This window comes from Thermobia domestica, chromosome 9 (genome assembly GCF_964235325.1).
Source record: "Thermobia domestica chromosome 9, izTheDome1.hap1.1, whole genome shotgun sequence".
NCBI classification, from domain to species: Eukaryota; Metazoa; Arthropoda; class Insecta; order Zygentoma; family Lepismatidae; genus Thermobia; species Thermobia domestica.
Genome location: NC_137462.1, coordinates 187,432,093 through 187,451,126, shown reverse-complemented (window position 1 = coordinate 187,451,126; position 19,034 = coordinate 187,432,093). Strand labels below are relative to the sequence as shown.

General features: G+C 35.1%; 1 protein-coding gene across 10 annotated transcripts in view; it reads left to right on the top strand.

Moving 5' to 3' along the window:
• The window catches only part of RhoGEF2 (Rho guanine nucleotide exchange factor 2), a 656,727-nt gene that overhangs the window by 6,126 nt on the left and 631,567 nt on the right, over positions 1 to 19,034 (top strand). For all 10 annotated transcript variants that reach the window (XM_081725662.1, XM_081725656.1, XM_081725658.1 and 7 more), the window contains exons 3-4: positions 7,164 to 7,213; positions 12,605 to 12,662. In XM_081725662.1, the coding sequence (XP_081581788.1) occupies positions 7,164 to 7,213; positions 12,605 to 12,662 (108 nt within the window). The remainder of the gene's footprint in view (positions 1 to 7,163; positions 7,214 to 12,604; positions 12,663 to 19,034) is intronic.

Sequence of the window (19,034 nt, the reverse complement as noted above, 5' to 3'; positions counted from 1 at the left end):
AAGATAACATTTTTTAAATGGAAACTTACCATTAAAAGTAAATGGAGCAGTGTCCCAGTGTTTTTGAGAGTTTCCATTGTAAGTGGTGAAGGGTAGCAAATTCTATAATTTGAAAGCGATGCTGTTTGTTGTTTCTTCTCGCATTACGCGGGGAAACGGTCAAGCAGTTTGAAATGAATTTTTGAACATACAATAGTTAGTACTTATCTTAACCTGGGATATTTGATTCAAGGGCGCATCCTAGGAGAAGGAGTAGAGGAAGTTCAAAATTCATATATATATATATATATATATATATATATATATATATAAGTCACGAGCCCGCCAAGTTAGAAAGATGAAACTCGGTGGTGATTTTACATGATTCCTTTGTTTACACTGAAAGCGATGTGGCATGTTTTTGTGGTCGTATTACAGGAAACGGTTGAACAGTTTGGAATAAATTTTGGAACGTAGTTCATTATTATTATTTATTTATTTATTGTGTTACTTCGATTAAGGGACACATCGTAATGCCAGTAAAAGGGGTTCAAAATTCCAGCATCTCGTAAACACGTCAAGTTCGGAAGATGAAATTCGGTATATAAGCACCTCGCTAAAAGTAAGGAGACACATCACTTCCTGTTTTTGAAAATTTCAATTTTAAGCTATAATTTCTTTCTTCATATTTAAATCGACGATGTCTGTTGTTTCTGATCACGTCACGGAGAAATGGTTGAACAGTTTGAAATGAGTTTTAGAACATAGTTAGTACCTACTTCAAGCTGGGATATTATCAGTAACTTTCCTTAAAGGGCGTATCCTAAGGGAGGAGTGGGTTAAAACTTTACGCCAGAAACAATATCTTACTACACTTTCATTGATATGCGTAGCCTCAGGGGTAGAAGAGGCTCAAACATTTTCTTTGAATTTAATTCTCCCCGTGAAAAGAATAGGCACTTCAACTAGTATAGAATCAAATGTAATACGGCTACATTTCCTTTGTTTTTGTATAAAATGTCTTACGTATTAATATAAAATGTCTTTCTCTATGTGTCAGTTAATTACAAATTAAGAAAGCTCACTTGAGAGAGAAAATTACAACCAGTTGAGAATGCTCCATGAACATTGCCAGAACGAACTTAAAGAGAATGGAGAGGTGGAGTGGGAAGGATAACTTTCATTGTTCCTAGATGTAAAAGTAAATCTTTCTATCCACACCTTCTCTTTCTCGCAAAAATTAGCAAACTATTATCTCTCTATGACTTACAGTTCTCGAGATATGGCTGCTTAAATATGTAGAAATTCGAACTTTTTGGCCAATATCTGGGAAAGGGTGGCCAGTTGGTCAGTAGACAGTTAATCAGTGGCCACTGGTTACTGTTTGCTATCAAAATGTTCATCATCCTCTTAGGTAGTGATCAGCACCAATATGATCTCTGTGTAACTTACGGTTCCCGAGATCTGGCTCTTTAAATCTCCCGAAATCGGAACTATCTTTTGACCAATATTACGGTACCGGGAAGTTATAGAAAGATGATATTGGTGTTAATCAATCCCAAATAGAATGTTAAACATTTTCGTACCGATATTAATTGATGGCCATTGGCAAACCAGTGGTCAGTTGGATAGTGGCCACCGGTTACTATTTAGTACCAAAATATTTACCATCATCTTATGTATTGATTAACGTCAATATCATCTCTCTACAACTTGTGGTTACCGAGCTATGGCTCGTTAAATATCTAGAAATTGGCCATTTTTGGTCAATATCACGGGAACGGTAAGTCATAGAGAGATGATATTGGTGTTATTCAATACCTAAGAGAATGGTAAACATTTTGGTACCGATATATTAATTGGTGGCCACTGGCCAACTAGCCATTGGCCAAACCAGTGGCCATCGGTTATTATTTGGTACCAAAATATTTACCATCCTTTTAGATATTGATCAGCACCAATATGATCTCTCTATGACTTACGGTTCCAGGGATATGGCTTCTTAAATCCCTGGAAATCGGCCTTTTTTTGGCCAGTATCTCGGGAACAGTAAGAGTGACGCGAAAAATGTAATCATTTTCTCAGATAGTTTTTGATGCTCTATCGAATGCAGGGTTCAAAATTGAAAAAAATCGCAAATAACAGACAGACATAGAGAATTCAGTAACGAACGGCAATCAGATCCTGGAACTCCCTAATTCTTCTCGTGTATCTGATGGAGTATTTGAAGCTCAGTATAATTACTATATGTCACAGAACCTCTTTAATCGTAAAATACGTGTAAATCAAATTAGCAATTGAAAATGAGAAAAAATTCCATTCCCAGCATTTCAGCTCTTAAAGAAAGGACTTGTAATTTCTTTTAGAAAAACAACATACATTCAGTAAAGCCTTTTTTTTTTTTTTTTATCTCCGGCTCCTGAACTTGAGGTACTATCCCAGTATTTGCCTAACGTGTTTTGAGTGAAACTCAGGAGGGCTGGGTCAGGGATTTGAATCATAAGTGTAAGAAGGGATTTTATTCCTATTCTGTATTATGTAAAATTATGCACCCCTTCGTTACTCTAAAAAATGTGTACTTCCTTCTTTCTAGAAATCGAAATATAGGAGAGTGTCAATGGTGCAAATTGTGTCCTACGATACGCGTATAGGACTTCACGGATTCCTTGTACATTTTTTCTTTTTTAATTTCTAAGATTAGTTCAATATGCACCAGGGCTAGGGGAGAATGTGATGATACAGGTAATAATGGTGGCATGAGTAAAGTGGTAGGAAACGGGAGAACCTCAAAAAACCCTACACACGATCTTTGTCCACCACAAAACGCACTTGGCGGAAGCTGGGATCAAACTAAGATTCCGGGCCAGACGTGAACTACCGCGGTCCCACAAGACGATTCCATGGTTTCATGTGTACAGTAGAACATAAATGCTGAAATGATATTTTAAGTAGGAATATGGCCTTAAATATATGTACAAAATTTAATAAAACCCAATATTACCCAATAAAACTCAATTTTGACCAATAAAACCCACGGGGCTGGGATTTTTTTTTAAAAAACCTGGGTTTTTCACAACCCTGTTCAAGAGTTATTAAGTTTTATTATTATTTTTTTTTATAATTCCCCCTTCCCTAAGTTCTACCGTCAAAGTGAATAGCTAGAACACTCCCAATCCAGAACCGCATCTACGTCAAAAATTTGATCGAGATCGGTCGGGCGGTTCAAGAGATTAACAGTCACATTCAACTTGGATTTGAAGTTTTTTGTTCACAAACACCGCTATTAATATGTAGATTACATTAAAATGTTAGTAGCCCAGGCTCTGGTTGGCCTAGATACGTAGAAGAAGCAGGATATTCAGAATAGAACAAAGGTTCAGTAAACGTATTACGCACTCCTATTCGACGAAGTGTTGCTTCAGTGAGCCCCCCGAGTATCGTTCTTTTTGATCCTGGCCCACAGTGTTATAAATTGCCTAGATAAATTGAAGTTATGAATAAAACTTTACTGAGCAGTATTCACTTTGTGGGTGTTCTTTTACTTGATTGTTTTTAATATTCCCTTTAAACATGATGTCACGGTTACCTATATGATTATAGATATCAAACTTGTCTTTCTTTTGTACTAATAAATTAGTGTTGTGTGCATTTCATCTTCGAGCACTGCTAATAATGTGTGTACTAAAATGAAACTTAGTTACATTCTTTCTCGTTGTGAAGAATTTTATTGTGTGTTTTTATGTAATTATTGGAATAAGGCATTTGGTAAATTGATTTATATTCTTTCGTGTTCGTTTTACTTCACTGATAAACAAGGAGAGAATTTTTATATGAGCCATCAACCAAATTTTCAGAAAAAAAAAAAAAAACCTCATCATCTCAGAATTTGATGAAACTTGATGTACATGTAGGCCCCTATGAGAGATGATCATGCACCAAATTTTAGCCCTGTACCCCCTGTGGTTTCAGAGTACACGGTGTTAAAAAAGTGGACAAATTTGATGTTTTTGTAGAATTTTGTTAGCTTCAATTGGTCATATTTTCCCTTAATATGAAGCTATAGAGAAAAATAATATACTATTTTGAAGATAAAAGAATAAGATACAAGATCTGTCAGGAACATTTATTTGAAAATCAAATATCATTTTGCGAGAAAACTTTGAATCAATGATATCTCAGAAAGTGTCCGTTTGATTTCTTTGAAATTGGGTACCAATGTAGCCCCATATGTTCGGCATAAGTGTGCGAAATGTCAACTTGGGCCAAGAATGGGCCTGGAATCTACAATGATTTCCGTGTGACTGTGTCGGGAGAGAGACCTGTGGTGCCAATGTGCCAACTTTCCAATTTGTCAGTACTGGTGAAGAAAGGTGTAACTGACCTGGCAGTAATGTTTTCCTGATGCAGTCTGTAATTCGGTAATCCTGTGGGGATCTTCGGAACATTGTGGAGGTTCTCGAATTATCTTGAACATTCTAGAAAGTTCTAGAACAGGGTGTCTATCGGTCACGAAGAAGTCATGAAATCAGAAGATGGATATGAAAGTCAAGAAATTTAGCTTTTTTTTTTTTTTTTTTTTTTAATGTACAAATATAAGTACAGACTGGAGAATTTTGTCCTATAAAACGTCAAAATTCATCACCAGAAATGTCCCTAGTCGCCTTTAGATGCTACCAAATCGCAAGCAAAACACACTTCTATCGCATGCATGAAAATTCGGCCTAATTTGCACACAAATTCGGTCTTAAGAATGTTACTAAACGTTATTGTTTTGTGAAGAGAAGGTCACGAAATTTCATTTTGGAATTTTAGAACCGTCTGGAACATTCTAGAAGGCTCTACAACCGTCTGGAACATGCTAGAAAGTTCTCGAATCATCTGGAACGTTCTAGAATAGTCTGGAATATTCTGAAAGGTTCTTGAATCATCTGGTACATTCTAGAAGGTTCTGGAATCGTCTGGAACATCTTGGAAGGCATTTCTTTGCAACCTTACATAGTATGGAAGATGCACTGAAGCAAGAAGCAAGCTTTCAAAGACCGTACACAAATCAGATCATGACTCCATGCCATTTGTACAAATGGGTCACGAAGGACAGCAAGGATTCTAAAATGGTGTATGTGTACTGCACAGAGGGGGAACATGAAGAGAAAGCCACCTTCCTAAAGGACAGATTTGATAGACTAGACTGGGTCTTCATTAGCGTGGTTCAAAGTAGCCTCCGTTGAATTGAATGCACGTTGCCCAACTCGTCTGTCAGTCGTGGAACACGTCTGGAAGCCGTCCTTCGACATCTTCAAAACAGCCACATCCTTCTTAACGACTTCCTCCGAAGAACCTAAACATTTCCCTTTCCTTCTTTTCCAGACAGGGGTGTAGACAAAGTCACAGAGAATTAAGTCTGGGGAGTTCGGAGAACACATTTAGCCATGTGCTCGTTATCTACATTGCACACCATAGGGCCGGTCATTGTTGTGGTGAAGGCGCCAACCAGATGTAACGTCGTATGTGAAGGGACTGTATGTTCGTATAACATTCCACGGCAGTTGAAGAATGAAATGATCATTACTTTTCCTACTGACTGAACAACATTCGTCTTCTTTGGTGTCGGAGAATCAGGTGATTTCCATACTGAAGTGGCTTGTTTGCTTTCCTAGTTGTATTGGTGAAGCTAAATCTCATCACATGTAATGATGGAATTCAGGTACGCATCCCCATGCTCCACTATCAAACATTAAAGTTCTCGACACATTTCCACTCGCACAAAAGCATCTCATATTCAAGAGTCGGAAACCCACTGCCATGAAAAGAAATGTGTTACACAGACATGTGTAACATCAGGGCGTCTATCGGTCACGAGTCCCGGAAAAGTCACGAAATCAGAAAACGGTCATGAAAGTAAAAAAAAGTCTCGAAATTTAGCTTTTGGGTGACTATTTTTTTTTTTTTTTTTTAATCAGTACAAATATAAGTACAGACTGGGAAATTTTGTTCTATAAAACGTCAAAATTTACCACCAAAAGTGTCTGTGGTCGGCTTTAGACTCTACCAAATGGAAGCAAAGCACGCTTCTATCGCATGCATGGGAATTCGGCTTAATTCGCACCCAAATTCACTCTTTAGAATGTTAAGAAATTTTATGGTTGGTAAAGAAAAGGTCACAAAAAAGTCACGAAATTTCATTTTGGAAGTTTAGTAGACACCTTAAACATGTCTGCAAGTCTGTCAGTTGTTATTAGTCGGTCTTCAGGAACAATGATGGCAGCTGTGTTAATCATAGTTTCATTTTCTGCTGTTGCTGGAATACGTAGACCGCCTTGCTTTGTTGTTGAAAAATGTCATAAATTGTGGCAGAACATCATCATCATATACCTGCTGCAACAGTCTGTACGCTTTCATGCAGAATGTCTGCAAACGATCGCAAAACTTCAAAGCAACATATTGATTGCTCTTCACAAATCAGCTCCCTTCCGTATGTGGATTACTAGCGAATTGATATGGTTTACACGTACCGTGTGCACAGACAAATGTGTGAGCGAACTTGGCTTATCCATTCAGCAATGTTTCTTCGCTGAGTGCGATTTTTTTTAAAAATATATATATATATATATATGTGAAATAAAATTCAGTCTTGGTTAACAGGCTGACGTTATATTGTAATACCTCGTTTGCTAGATAAATTTAAAACTACCTAAAGCATCAATGTATGCATTTTTAACATGCATAAAAGAGAGCAAAAGTTTACTCGTGTGACGCGTCTTAGAGTATTATTTTTTCTGCAATATTTCGCAAACATCATTGTTTGCTTACTCATGTATTTCTTGTTACCGGCCTACTTCTTGAGCCGCTCCTTAATTCATTTTTCTTTCGTTCTTTCTCTCCATCACGTTCGGGGAAAAAATATAACTACCGCATTTAACTTACAAACAGCGGGTTTATGCGAAAACGCTTAATGCAGTTTTTTCTAAAATGAAATGTTAACCAAATAGAGCCCAGTGGTTTCTTTTCGGGTATTTCAGTCCACTCTGAGATAAAGTATTAGATTTGAACTAACCAAGTGTCAAATTATATAAAACAAGTAATTCATTCCACATTCAAAGAGTCTTCTGTATTTTAATATGTCATTAACCTTTGTGCCTTGTTATGAAAATGTTCTAACAGCTCTTTTTTCTTTTTTGCTCTAGGCGGTGCAGCTGAACGAGCAGGGCTACATAGTGGCGATAGAATCATTAAGGTAAATGAATACGATATTATTTATTCTTTGTTTATTATGACATGCAACATATCAGCCTCCGTGTAGTTGTAGAAAAATCGTTCACTTGAATAAGTAGCGAACATATAAATTAGAATTAACGTATATAAGTGTGTTTGAAAGCAACATCTCTTTGCGGGATAATTGTTCACACACGAAAATATGAGAAAAGTTATCTATGCATATCGCGGTGACTGAGTTGTAGAGTTTTCACCTCTGGTGTGTGGGATTCGATTTTAGATCGCGCCAACTGAGCTTTGTGGTCGACAAACACTACTACTCCAGGGTGTCTGCTGATACTGGAAATACTTGAATTATACTGGAATTTAATTTTGATACTGGAAATGTTGGAAATATACTGGAATTTTGATCCACATACTGGAAAAATCATGAAACTGGTAATTTGTCAAGAATACTTTTTGTAATTGTTTTAATAGTCTTAGAAACCATTTTGTATCCATTGAGACCGTAAATTTTTCCAAAGCAAGAGTTGTATACATTTTGTAATGACATTTAAAGCAATGGATGGAGTCGAGGGCTGCGAGGGGAGTTGGGATGCCCTTTAAAAAATGTTAAAAAATCATTTGTATTTTAAAAAAAAATCAAGGCAATTTATTAAAAATAAAATATTCTTTTGATGGTAAAACAATTACAAACCTGAAATCATGAAGTGTGTGATTATTCCTAAAGAACTTTAAAAAATCGTTGTATTAGGTCCTAGAATTTTGCTGATAGTTATACTGAATACACTGAAATATACTGGAATTTTGAAAATAAAACTCAGTAGACACCATGTCCTCGTTTCCTCCCATTTTCTCCATCCTACCATTTTGTTCATTACCATCATCACCCTCTCCTTTAGGCTTGGAGCATAATCGTGGTGGGATTATGGTGGGAAAAAAAATCGACCGGCAAGTGCATAAATGCTTCATTTCTGAGTTAAATTGGTCGAAACAATATAAAAAGAATCATAACTCCAGAACGAAATATCGGATGAAGATCGCATTGAAGAACATATTAGCTATTTTGTGCCTAGATTCTATTAAGTGTACCAGTGGATGTGGATTGTGCACCAGTTTTAATTTCTTTGAAGACATCATGCCTGCTGGATTCCTTCAATGCTTCGAGGTTGTCCCTGTTCCACATCCACTGGTATTTTAATCGACTCGAGCCTTTTTTATCCGACCTTAATCCTACGTTTCGTCTTGAGTTATGACTGTTTTATCGTTCCGACAAAGTTTAGGCGGGTCAGATGTCCGAAATGGTGCATTTGTTTAACCATGTTGATCTGTATTTTTTAAAATTTTTTGGGGGGGTTTATTTTCTAAAGTATTATTTTCTAACATCATGTATGTGTGTTATTCAAATAGAGTGGATGAACCAGCTTAACAGCTTCTATAACATATACCACCTATTGAAATTCATTTTCATAGCAGGTGAAAATGATAGTGTGGAACGCTCTGAAATTTTTTGAAGAAGTTGCTTGTGTACTGTTAATTCCAAAGTAATATCGTAATGATGGAACAATATTCTTCTTTATTTTCCGAATTCATATAATTTAGATCTGTGTGTAAATGCACACAAGGGCCGTTGAACTTGGAAATAACAATTTCGTTCCATGTAGTACATGGTTGTTGGATCACATCAAATTTCAAGGTTTAAAAAAAAAAAAAAAAAAAAAAAAAAACAACAACGGATGTGGGTTCGAAGTACTGTGTGTCATTGTGTGTCTATATCTGAGTACGGTAGATATTTTTATTAGGTTGCACTGATTGCATCATCTTTCTAAGAATCAAATACTTAGATACAGGAATACTTTATTAACATATATAGACATCGATTTTTACATATTCGGGCTTAGTCTGGTGATGACACCTTAGAATGTGAAGTTTATTGATTTAAATTGGAAGTTGCTGAATTCTCGTTTTGACGGAATTAGATATTCAAAAGAATTTTAATCCATATTTCATACATACTAATTTTATTACTTCTTCTTTCCTTAAAAGTCAATCATATTTTTATCTTTTTTCACTTCATATGAAATCCTGATATATACGTATAAGTGAGAAACAAGCATAAGATGACATAATCATTCTTGATTCAATTTGCAAATGATAATAGACATTAGATCCATTAACGCAGTAGCAGATGAATTTTGCTACATTTTAAAAGTATCGACATTTAAGACTTTTCAGTCGGGACGTTGTATTGTTTGTGCGTACACGATTCAGTTAATATAATGTTCGTTTTCTACGTAAGTTTTGTTTCTATTTGTCATTGTTTCCAACATAACACAGGGAGGTACAGTAAGCTTAGTGGCAGACTACGCAGCTATGGAGCGAGTGGTACCTGGTTTGATACCAGGCTATGTGAGTTTGTGGAGTATGAGATATTCGTGGATTTTTTTCGGGGTTTCCCTTTTTCTTTCACATTCTCATTCTGCAAATTACTTCCTAATCTTTTACCTACAGTAATCACCTTATTCTTTAGCCTGAAGGAATTGTGGAGCATTAAATTAAAGTTTCAGTTTCATTTTCATTTCGGAGATTAACAGTATAAGTAAATTTTGTATTTTGAAAAGCAATTTGAGATTTATATGTTTTGAGCGTACAACACCTGCAAAAAAAGTGCGCTCTCATTGTAAGCCCAAGAAAGTGTTACGAACAGTTCAACGAAGACGAACAATTTTCAATGTTTGACATATTGTATAGAATGCAAAGTAAACATGAGCTGGATATGTATTGCAGAGAATGATCCATCAAGCGAAGATGATAATGCGTTACATCTTCATCATAATGCGTTACATTTTTAAGTACAATGTACTACTGGAAAGTGATAAAATAAAGTGTGTCATGAGGCGTTTTGCATACTTCATGATGTGTCAGAGAAAAAAAGGCGTTTGCGGAAGTTACTGTTAGAGGGCAAAATATTTCGTGATATATGCGGATAAAGCAAATAATGGAAATATGGTTACGGGTGAGGATATATAGATAGTGCAATGGACACGTAGCGTTTTCCAGCCAAACGTGGACGTTATGCATACCTTAGAACTGTTTAAAGAAAAATACCTTACATCCAGCATAAAATACAGTTTATATTACAAGTATTTTAAGGAAAATTATGCGTTTCGTTTTAAGAGGGAGCATATAGACACCTGTGGTTCCTGTGAAATGCAGACTTTCAAAATGAAGAGTATCTCTCTTAAATGACCAGAAAGAGTTGTTTCTGCCGAATTAACAGTTCGTAAAATATGAGCAGTTCTGCACAGCACTGAAGGAATCTGCAACTTTGTGTCGTCGTCGGGATGACACAGTGGGATTGTGTTTCGATTTCATTCAAAATTTGGACCTATGTTCTATTTGTGGCACCTGACAGTAAATACGTTTTGTGAGTATAACATTAAAACAGGACTTCCTCAGTTTTACTTGTATGATGGACAAACAGGAAAAGGACGAGATGCCGTGACGTCTTTCTTGTTAAAAATTATATTGCAGACTATAAATAGTGTTATAGAATTACTTCTTTTCGCAGGCAATTGTCCTACACAAAATAAAAATCACATATTGTGTTACGTTCTGCTGTCATTAACAACACTGGAAGATTTCAAGTTACCGGTATTCGTATTTTCAGTGTGTAAGTTTAGTATGATTCGACGTTCTATTAGACGTTGTAGCCGTATTTATACGTTGTACGAAATATGTACACTAATCTGTAATGCAGTTCGGGGCGGTCAAAATACTATCGAACTTTTAGATTTTGCAACGTGTGGTGGCTTCATGTCTAATATATATATATATATATATATATATATATATAGTGAAGGAAACTATCATGTATTCCTTCAAGAATATTCAATTTTTTAAATTTCGAATACTGGGTTGAACATAAAGGTACTGTCAAAGTTTTCGAATTCGTCAGAGATTTGACGTCTCACGCTTTCTGTCTGTCCAAAGGTGCAAGAATTGTAATTCTTACGCCACGTACATTCTAGTTGCACATATGTCATTGAAGTCAGTAAATTGAAAGACATAAGAAGTGCTTTGTCATATGTACCAAACAACGTTAAAGCATTTTATAAAGATATTCTTCTATGCTCCATTACAGGCGCTAATAAAACAGATTCAGATGTAGAATAACACATCCATGTATGAGCTCATGTTTTATTGTACTTCAAACATCGACAACAAAGTGTAGAAAATGCAGTACACTGTCATTCATTGATGAAGCTGTAATTTTCTGTGGCATATAACCTAACTTAGCTTATGTGGGAAAGCCATGACAACAGATGTTTGTAGGATATTTCTCATCTTTTCTCTAACAGTTCGCAATTTTATTTTGCAGAAGGTTATTGGAGTCACAGCTATTCCATTTCTCATATCTGAGCAGTATTCTGCAAGGAAGGGGGAGGGGGGATTGAGAGTTGCAAAATTAACTATTCACTATGCTTTAGCTAACAACGATCCATTTATTTGTCACAGTATAAATATATGATTTTTCTTGTTTTTCTCAGGATGGTGCAGAAGTGACTTACAATCCTTTTTGCAATAAACCATATGATTCAATAGAAACAGTAATGATGACAGTATGCTTAATATGTTTCTGAACGTTATCTGTTTCATGTTTCTGGACTTCATCAACGTCATTTTAATTTATTTCTCTTAACAGGTTGTTACTTATAGTAATTTTGAAAACTTCTTGCAAATGCACCAAATATCCATTATGTACGGTCTAAAGACGTCATAAGAGCTATTTTTAATGCTTACATAAAATTATATTTACTGCAATTGGTATGGAGGTACCAAGGCATTCCTATCATATAAGATAAAAGCAAGTTACAATAACCTGTTATATGCATCTAATTGTTAAACAGGTAAATTAAACGCTTACTTTGTGACCACTTACAAGAGAAGAAGTCGTGCTTAAGATAATGCTCACATTGTTAGTGTATACAGAAGAATCGTTAAATCTGCAGTTCTTTCATAAAGAAATTGCTGTAAAATATTTTTACGTAACCAATCAATGCATAAAGAGTTCTTTTTAATTTTAGAATCCTTGCCCCAGTGTGTAAAAATGTGTTTATAAGCTGATTTGCTCTTCATATGTATAACTCAACCTGATGAACATGGCCACAGAATAAGTGGTTGAAACGTTACAGAAAAACTCTTAATGATATAATCAACGAAGTAAATGTTTCCATGATCTCCTTAGCAATTATTGAAAACATCGCAGGTGAAAACGCATATCACTTACTATCTTAACCTAAACAGTTATATGTATATTATTGACATTATTTTGTTTATAACTCATTATTTGTTTCAAATTCAATAATTTCCAATGTTTAGCAAAAAGGAGTAATACGTATTTTCTTTGTAGGTTAATGGAACTGTAGTTACGCAGTCTACCCATACCCAGGTTGTTGAACTCATCAGATGTAAGTAATTCTGTGATACGAATACTGTGACACGTCAGAGTGCATATAACACGAACAAGTAATGCAGTCTTTACAAGCTAGTTTTGTTGATTTACTATTGTGAACTTTGTGTGTTATAGGCATTTTGAACAAGTATTGCATTCTGCACCCTTGACTAGTCAATCTATTTATTCCTTTTTAGTTGATTGTATATTAACTACTTCGTTTGTACAGTTAATAATATAGATCTTACTATGTTTTTTTTAAATACATTACCTAATTACGTCGGTTGTAATAAAACTATCACATCCACGACTCCTTTTTAGGGTCGCTTATGATTCTGTTTTTGCTTTGTTTGCGTGGTGGTAACGTTTTTGAACGGAGGGAAATAATATCCGGATCAAATTTGGATATTCTGTTGTTGTAGCTGGAATAAAGGAAGAATTCTTAATTGACATATGAATTATCCTTTGAAGTCTTCATTACTAAACTCCTCACTTACTACTGAGCGAGTATGCATTTAGAATGGGTGGATTCAGATATAATGCTGCTTAAGTTATTTAAATAAATAAACAAATGAACGTAAATGAAAAGAAAATAATTCGTACCTGGTTATAACTTGCGAAAGGAAGGAATTACAGTCAGTCAGTATAATTCTAGCACGTAGTTGTGTTCATCGTCATAGTGTGAAGCACAAGAGTGTAGAGAACACGAAGCTAAAAATACATTAGTGGGTATAACATACACAAAATGACAATAAAATATGAAACTGATGATTTTATAATAATGGGACTTAACAAATTAGTTTGCATTTTGCGAGCGTTCGTTTGAAGTGCCAGTGGATTTTGTCTTTGCACAACAATAAACACAGGGTTGGCAAAAACCATGTAAAAAAAAAAAAAAGTTTTTTTGGTTTAAACCATGTTTTTTTTGGGTTGAAATAAGTTGCTCTATGTATTTATATTACATATGGACAGAAATAAGTTTGTTTCGCCTTGGTGTTATTATGCAACAACTGGGTTATGCTGGAAGGGGGCACATGAGAAAGAAGTCCGGTCAGTAAATTTTTTGAATCGGGAAAATCCCGTTCCTACTTTAAATGCAAAGCAATAACAGGAAAGTCCTGTTATTGCTTTGCATGTAAAACTTTAAGGTTAACGTATCATAAATCAGTACACTAAAATTGTGATATTAAATTACAAATTTAGTATGTAGCAGGGTTGGCTGGTTTAAACCAAGGTGGTTTAAACCAGCTGTTTTTTTTTTTTTTTAAAGGTTCAAACCAAAAAAAAAAAAAAAAAAATGTTCGTAAAAGTGTAAGTGTTTGTAGAATCTTGATGAACACACATTTGTGGGTTATCACGTTTCACTCCCGTAGATTATTCGTTTTATATTCAGACCTAAATTCCTCATTCATTACTCAAAAACATTATACTACAAAAGCAACTTTTTTTGTAAGTTTATAAATGTTTATTTTGTGATTTTTTGTAGTTGTTGTTATTGTTATAATTGCAATCGAAGAAAAATCCTAAATATTGTTTCGTTTCCATTGATAAAATACATCGAAAATGCCGTGCTTTGTGTGTGTGTGTGTGTGTGGGGGGGGTCATACAGACCCCACGAGAGGCATTTAGTGAAATGAGAAGTATCTTTGGTATATATTTATGTATAAATGAGTCTGAGCCAAAGTGGACTCAAATAATTCGTATCTTTATTATTCACTTTTATTGATATGCAAATTAAGTCGGTGTATTTCTTTAATTTGGAAAATAAAAGTCATTGTTAACTAACTTGAACTAAATTTGTTCTTCTGTACTCAGTAGTACTTTGAAATTGTTCATATGTAATTCTGTATAATGGTTTCACTTGTGCAATTGTTTATCTTTTTGTCCTTCTGAAATGACTATTGACAGTTATATTAAGAAGCATGCAAAGATCAGTACAACGTATTTTTTTATTAGGATTCCTTCGTGAGTGAGTCGGCAGACGTATCGCATTTGCGGCCAATTAGTCCTGGTTCCGAGTTCAAATGGAGGACAATTTCTCGTGGATGTAACTCGAGAAGCGGTTTTCATTCAGCATTAAGCTTATGCGACCCCTTCCAGCATAACCCGGTTGTTGCATAATAACATCAAGGCGAAACAAACTTATTTCTGTCTATATATGATATGAATATATAGAGCAAATTATTTAAACCAAAAAACCTGGTTTAAAAAAAAAATGTTTTTTTTTTTGTTGTTTTTTTCAATAAAAACTATGGTTTTTGCCAACCCTGGTATGTAGATGGCATTCAATAAAATTAGAATTGAAAGTCCAATCCAAGCTAATGTTGGAAGCTACGTAGGCAATCAATAAATTTTGCCAATTTCTATCAATATATTTAAGTAACCTTGGCTTCTTTATAAAACAACAGACATTCAGGCAAGCAGAAATATACAATTTGGTTTCGTTTCGTATGTTTAGGCTTAACATTCTTATGTAATACCGAGGTTATTAAGGAAAAGACTTCCGCTTAAAGTGACATCCGAACCGTTACTTGGTTTACACGTGAAAGAAGGGTTGTTCGATCGAGAATTGAACATGGGACGCCTTGGTTAAAAAAGTGAAAAGGAGGTAAAAGTAATGCAGATGGTTTGACATGTTTAAACGTCACCATGAAGTTAACACAATTTAAAGCACATTTCGTTTTTGTTTTTTGGTTTAATTTTTTATTTATTTATTTATTTATTTTTGAAAAATAAACAGCCTTAACCAGAGCAAGGTTTAAACCAGCCAACCCTGAATAAACAGCTTTTTTTTGTGTGTGTGTGTCTGTGATGTCAAACACTTTGAATAAAAGTTTTACAAAGTCACTATATAAAAGTAATATGCCAGTCACCTAGCACAGCACAGAAGAACATCTTTCAATGATAAAATATTAATCTGGAAACCATTTAAGCACCCGTATCTTATTAACGTCTCCATATACGTTTTAATGACTGTTTGGCATAATCTTCAGTCTATTGAATAATTTTACAGTGATTTGTAAGTTTACATTAATGTAAATTCCTGTGAATAGAACATCTTTATTATTATATACTTCATAGACACCAAATACAACTCTGAATTTACTTCAGAAAACACTTGAAGGATGATATTCTTCAGTATCAGAAAATATGTAGCCTCCAGTTACGTCTCTGGTTATTGTATTCAAGCATGAAGAACCAATTTATTTTAAATCTGCGCCCATAATTTAATGGCTTATGTGGACTAGAATTTCCAAGTAAGCACAATGTTAGAAATTACTTCGTACTGTATATGTGTGAGGAGAGCTAAGCCTTCTTCACATGTTTCGGAGCTATTTAATAATTTAAAACAACAGGTCATGTTATTCAAGAAGTTATAATAATAAATCGGTCTAAGTCTCACTTAATTAAGACAGCATGTGAATCATTCCTTATTAAGAGAAAATCTTTCATTGCTCAACAGTAACAAGACGGGCAATTTACATTTTGGATAGTGCATGATGGTTGACAGATTTGTTAAATAATCATCATATTCACGTACTTCCCATAATTGAAGCTTCGAAGAGTGGCCTTATTGTTTTGGAAAGAAACAACAAACAAACAAACAACAACAACAACAAAAAGTAACCACTACATGATAGGTTGGTTTAATAAAATCTCAGTTTAAGGTCGTCGGATGAGATTTCCATTTTTATGTCTCCTTGTTTTACTGCATACTCCCTAATGTATTTTGTGAGTGTGTGAAATAAAATAAAACTGTTTGATGATGAGCACAGTTAAATGCTTGAAATCTAGAGCTATTGTAAATGTTCTTTCCGATTTCAAAATTTAATAACTCACTTAAAGTTATTCACAATGACATACAACTTACATTAAATTAAAAAGAAACTGAAAAAGTTTTAGTGGCTGGCAAAGCTGTTGTTTAGTTTCGCATTCCGCCGCTAGGGCGACAGTAAATCATTATGGCAGGATATGAAGACAGGAAAATATTTTCTAATTTCATGTAAAACAGTCCGTATTTAGTGTTCAATGAAATTTCAAGTTCGGATTAGATCCACCAAGCAGGCACTCAACTCGAAAAGTGATACAGACGATTTAAAGAAAGTGGGTGTATCTGTAAGACGAAATCAGTAAAGTCAGTAGGAACTGATAATGAAACAATTGATCGTGTGCGTGTGACTTCTGTTAGAAGCCAACAAAAGTTAATGGTTTGTGCAAGCAAAGAATTGAACTTGAAGCAGACAATATTGGAAGATTCTGCGAAAATGTTTGAAATTTCACCCGTACCTACTGACAAGGATAAGAGACCAGTTCTGCGTTGAGATGCAAAATCTTATGGAAGGAGATGGTTTCCTTGAGTAAGTTATTTTAGAGATGAGGCTACCTTCCACCTTTCTGGGAAAGTAAACAAACAAAGTGCAAGGATTTGGGCTTTGAAAAATTCCCGTGGTTATGAAGAACATATCCGTGATTGCCCGTAGGTAAGCGTATTTTCTGCAGGTCAGTCACCCGTATATATATATATATATATATATATATAAATAAAGTATGACCCTATGTTTCTCGAGGAGGATACCGTAAAAGAACTTTCCTACTTTCACTGCTACAGACGCGGCTGTCCCACAGCTGGAAGAGGCCATGGAAAATTTTATTTGCCAGCAGAACGGGGTACCCCTCATTGGCACAAGGATGATAAGAGGAAACTCAGCAAAACAACAAAGGGTTACCAAACCAATGGATAGGACAAACTAGTCGTGAGGATCAGGTTCTGCTTCTTTTCCCTTCACCCGGTCGCCAGATATCACAGTTTTTTTTTTTTTTCCCTATCGTTTATGTTAAAAATCAAGTGTATTGGCCAGCCCAACGTAACAGTTTACGTGAAATTTGAAAGTGCGTGGCAAGTTTTTTAAAGCTCACGAATTTCATTTGGGTCTAGAATTTCTAACTGAAGTCCGATTTTCATGCGGTTTGTGGGAAATGATCAAGGAAGGATGGGAAATTTATGGAATTACGTGTCTTGGTTTTAATTAATCCGAAGTAATATCGGACACACCTCGAGAAAAACAGCAAATATTCGCCATTGTATCTTACAATTGGAATGAGGTGCGGTGCGGTATAGAGATTTGAGTTTTCTTCATTAGATGGCATCCTCGCCAAGGTCTATAAGAAGCAGGAAACTGGACCGTTGTATTGGGAATTGTGCTATACAGTTCTGTGCTACTGTGTGAATATGATCAGGCCACAGTGAGAATAGTGTACCCTTTGGAGCAACATGAGTTTAGCGTTAACAGTTTTTGGAGAATGAAATCTGTTGTTGCTAAACAAAGGACATTTAAAAAGAAATTTGCCTCACGTTCTGCCCCAGACAGGAACATAATATGGTCACTAGTGAATAAATTGGAAGAAACAGGATCGCTTTTGAGTGAGACAGGGAAGCATCGGAACCCGCAGGCAGGTGTCGTGGAAGATGTCAGTTATCGACTTCTTAGGTCGCCCAAGAAATCTCTCCGTCGTTTGTCACAAGAAACCGGCTATAGCTATTCAACATGTGGTTTATGAGTGTTATCACTAACACTTAATTTGTATTCTGCTTTTTCGCTTCAAAAATCTAAAATCTGATTCCAATTGTAAGATATACTGGCGAATATTTGCTGTTTTTCTTGAGGTGTGGACGATATTATCCCGGATGAATATAAACAAGTAAACATAGTCCCATAAATCTCCCATCCTTCCTTGATCATTTACCACAAACCGCATGAAAATCGGACTTCAGTTAGAAATTCTAGACCCAAATGAAAACCGTGAGTTTTAAAAAAAATCACTCTGTACTATTGAATCATACCGAATTACAAAAGGCACTCATGTTGAGCATCTTTGACGTGGAACATAACATGTATGTATTTAAAAAGAACTTTGAATTTTTCTTCCATTTAACGTAAGTTTCATGTCGTTGTGAATAAATAAACGTGAGTTATTAAATTTTGAATTCGGGAATATCATTTACAAACAGGGTTTGCCCAAGTGGGCCCAGCCCGAAAAAACCCATCTTAAACCCCACCTGGGTTTTTGACTTTTTTGTTAGTGTATTATTGGTACAACTAAGGTGATCACATTGAAAGTTATTTTTATCAGATTTTAAACTTTCTTTGAGCGAATTGTATGCTTTCATGTTAAGATAGACAACAATATTCAACATAAGACCTTTATAAAGCTCTAAATGCACTGAATGAATGAATAAATAAATAAAAAAAACCTCACCTTAGCTTGAGATAATTGTAGAACAAATTAATGTGCGGATTATGCTTATAGCCTATTTGAAGTAAAGTAAGCGATTGTATATTTTAGAAAATGCTTTCCGTGAATATTGTGTTTCCTGACTCGGAGCCGC